The 3802-nt window shown below is 38.7% G+C and overlaps 1 protein-coding gene across 1 annotated transcript in view; it reads right to left on the bottom strand.

The window, feature by feature from the left end:
* Nucleotides 1–74: 74 nt before the first annotated feature.
* tnfrsf19 (tumor necrosis factor receptor superfamily, member 19) overlaps nt 75–3802 on the bottom strand; it is a 32521-nt gene continuing 28793 nt past the window's right edge. The window contains exons 8-10 of the mRNA XM_065281601.2: nt 2754–2847; nt 2051–2290; nt 75–588 (exon numbers count right to left, since the gene is read on the bottom strand). Coding sequence (XP_065137673.1) covers nt 2053–2290; nt 2754–2847 — 332 coding nt within the window. The 3' untranslated portion in view covers nt 75–588; nt 2051–2052. The remainder of the gene's footprint in view (nt 589–2050; nt 2291–2753; nt 2848–3802) is intronic.

Genomic DNA, 3802 nt, shown 5'->3' with positions numbered 1-3802 from the left:
TTTTTGCATGGCATTCGTTTTTTGTTACAGAGACAATGAACAGTTTACTTTTTTTAATAAAAAAAATACTCCAGTAAAGTTGGTACAATTTTATTTACAAATTTGAAGATAACCACATTCATAATGTTTTCACCAAAACATAATTTCCAAAAGCAAGTGAAGGCACCGAATGCAATGAAGTATCTACATTATAAAAAATAATCTATTTACTATAATACAATATCTACAGACCGGAGCAGTCAGAAACAGTTCATCCGAAACATACTCAACTGTAACTTATACCCACAGTTTTACCTTAAATTTAACCCACCTGAATAGGCAGTCAGTGCTGGGATATATAACTAAAGACTAGTTATGAATCCTCTTTCACAAAAGACCTCTGAAACAGATCCTCCCTCAGCATCTTCAAGTTGTTTTGTCTTGTGTGGTTTCATTTCGACTTTATTAAAAAGTCTTTTGAGAGAGCTGTTGGTGAGCTGTCACAGATTTTGTGTGTGTGGCCCGATGTAATCTGAGTCAGGATCTTCCTTTGCTCTTTTTACCTCTTAGAGACCAACAACAGGTGAGATAAAGCTACAGTAGGTCATCCTGGAGCAAGACAAAAAGACAGAGCAAGAACCAACATGTTAATCACTTGGCGTTGGTTCAATCAGGGTAAATTAAAAGGTGTCATTGTGAATAAATGTGAAGCAGCAAGGACGAGGGATTGAAGTTTGTTAAAAACTCTGCTTAGATTGAAAAAAAAAATTATTTCCTGACCTCATCTCCCTTTGTGTTTCGCAGAAAATAAAGGGCGTACAATACTGGAGCTTTGTAAATGATAAAGACATGTGCTTGTTTTAAACACAATTTTTGTCTAAAAACTAGACTTATTTTCTTAGATTATTTTGCTTAAGAAGAAAATGCATCTTAATGTAAAGGAAAACACCACAGTTTTTCAATATTTTACTATGTTCTTACCTCAGCTTATACGAATGAAAACATACTTATGTTTATTCAATGCATGCACTTAATCTTTGTATAGCGCATCGTGAATGTGTTAGCATTTAGCCTAGCCCCATTCATTTATTAGGATCCAAACAGGGATGAATTTAGAAGCCACCAAACACTTCCATGTTTTCCCCATTTAAAGACTATCAGATGAGTAGTTACACGATTAAGTATGGTGGCACAAAATAAAACAAGGTGATTTTTTTTTTAAGCGGATAAAAAATGAGAACTATATTGCATGGCGGAAGCGCACTTTCAGACCTTGGTGCGCAGTAACATCATCACTCCTGACTACTCCCACTTTCGCTCAAACTCAAATTTTATTTTGTGCCATCATACTTACTCGTGTAACTACTCATCTGATAGCCTTTAAATAGGAAAACATAGAAGTGTTTGGTGGCTTCTAAATTCATCCCTGTTTGGATCCTAAGGAATGAATGGGGCTAGGCTAAATGCTAACACATTCACAATGCACTATACAAAGATAAAGTGCACGCATTGAAAAAAGATAAGTATGTATTCATTCATCTAAGTTGAGATAAGAGCATAGTGAAATATTGAAAAACGGTGGCGTTTTCCTTTAAGAATTTTTAGATATTTGTACTGAAAACGAGACAAAAAAACTAAGCAAGAAAGTAATTTTTGTATTGTAAATATAAGTACAGCTGTGCAATAAAACCGAAATCAACGTTGCTGTTACATTTAATATATCGTGATGTTGATAAATGATCATAAGGTGACATTTTTCCACGTTAACAAAGTAGAAAAGGCGTGACTTCACAAGCATTTCACACTAGCAAAGCGTTTGACACAAGCGTCAAAAGCCTCTTTTAAGTGTTTCTGAGAAAAATGGATTTGCTCCTTTCAAGTTCAGCTTTTCACTATAAGGCTTTTGTTTCGTGTGTTTACACACCTCCCTTGACTTCGGATGGCATTCGCTCATTTGCGTTGGCTCTCATAAAGCCATTGTGAGCTCTGCTATAAAAATACACAGTTGACAGAATACGAGGTTTTCTGATATAGCCCAGTAAAGTTACTTTTACTCTGTAATAAAATTTACCTTCAATTGTGGAAAGCTGTTGCTTGTGGCAGAAACCGACTGTTTGACAGTTCCTCGGGTTCAGCTGAGTTTGGCAGATCTTGTTCTTCATCCTCTTCACACGAGGAACGTCTCTGTTGGGACTCTGAGCTGTATCGGAGGTCATCCGTGGCTCCGTTGCTCTGCACGAGTGGCCAGGCATCAGAAAGATGCTCAGGTGCACATTCGAGATCTACTTGGCTGGTTCCCAGCGATGTGTTTCTGATAAATAAAGAAAATACGAAAAAATAAGAATTTTCGGTTAAAAATATAGTTATCATATATAGGTATTATTTCTACATTACAGTGTACCATAATATTAAAATAAGTCAGATAAAGGAAGAGATCACATGCCGTCAGTCGCTATTGCAAAATATACCCAGCTGTTTATTTTATGGTAAAGTTTGGCTGATTGTACATTATCCCACCTATTACACAGATACTTGCCACATAATTGGACATAAAATATTGATTATTAGACTTGAAATGGATGGAATAATAAAGAAAAAACAGCCAATAGGAGTGCAAAAAAGATGTGAACCTTTACAGTTTGAATTTATTTTGTATTTTTAGTTCCCATGGTTAAATATTAGTTATGTGCTGATTTCTGGTTAGAGGGAATATCAGTAATAACTAGTAATAATTGCAGCTTTCGTGTTAACGTTAAATTAAAATAAAGACCCACCCGTCATTGAGACTGTTTTGAGAATGAAAGGGGCGAACACAACCCTGACTCCAGGTATCATCAGAGCACACGGAGGGAATCAAATGTACAGGATCTGAAAAAGAAAAACGTCATTCACCAAAGGCACTTTTAACAGATAATTATCGTTTAATTGACATGTTTGGACACCTGAAGCCTTATGGTGAGCTTAAAAAAGATTCCTCACTGCACTCCGATTTAGCAGTAGGACCTCTCAAATGTGTGAAACCTATAAAGTCTCTTTGGGGAAGTTGTGCCACTAGGTGGCCATGTGTGCACCGTGCAACGTCTCTGTGCAGTTCTTTGAGTCATGTGAGACTAGAGTCCTATCTACTTGAATAGAGAAAAACAAATATCTCAAATAAATCACAATTAAACAACATATTTCTGAGTAACAATTAAACCAGACGTCAACTGCATCATAACGTTTGTTCTTAAGCTTAAAATGCACTAATGCTGCGTTTACACCAGCTGTGGTAGAGGCGTGAAGCGCGAGTGATTTCAATGTTAAGTCAATGTGAAGACGTGGTGACGTGCGTCTGGAGGTCTCGCGGCGCGGATGAGGCGTTTGGCGCGGAAGACGGGATTCCGCCTCATTCGCGCGATACACGTGAATGGTGCTTTTTGTGCATTTTGTGTTTGACGTGAATTGCCAGCTGACGCCCGAGTTGAAAAATATAAACTTAACCAATCAGGAGCCTGCTTGCTGCTGTGGCGGCAGCCCCGCCCGGAGTCACTCATGTGAAGACGTGTTGACCTGCGGCTGGAGGTCTCGCGGCGCGGATGAGGCGTTTGGCACGGAAGACGGGATTCCGCCTCATTCGCGCGATACATGTGAATGGTGCTTTTTGTGTTTGACGTGAATTGCCAGCTGACGCCAGAGTTGAAAAATTTGAACTTCACCAATCAGGAGCCTGCTTGCTGCTGTGGCGGCAGCCCCGCCCGAAGTCACTCATTCAGCGTGAAGGCTTGATATTGTCCGTAAGCAGTGACCCGGAGCTATACGACACAAGTTCTTATTTCTATAAAGA

The sequence above is a fragment of the Paramisgurnus dabryanus genome, chromosome 8 (genome assembly GCF_030506205.2).
Source record: "Paramisgurnus dabryanus chromosome 8, PD_genome_1.1, whole genome shotgun sequence".
In the NCBI taxonomy this organism is placed as follows: Eukaryota; Metazoa; Chordata; class Actinopteri; order Cypriniformes; family Cobitidae; genus Paramisgurnus; species Paramisgurnus dabryanus.
This window is presented reverse-complemented; position numbering and strand designations above follow the sequence as displayed.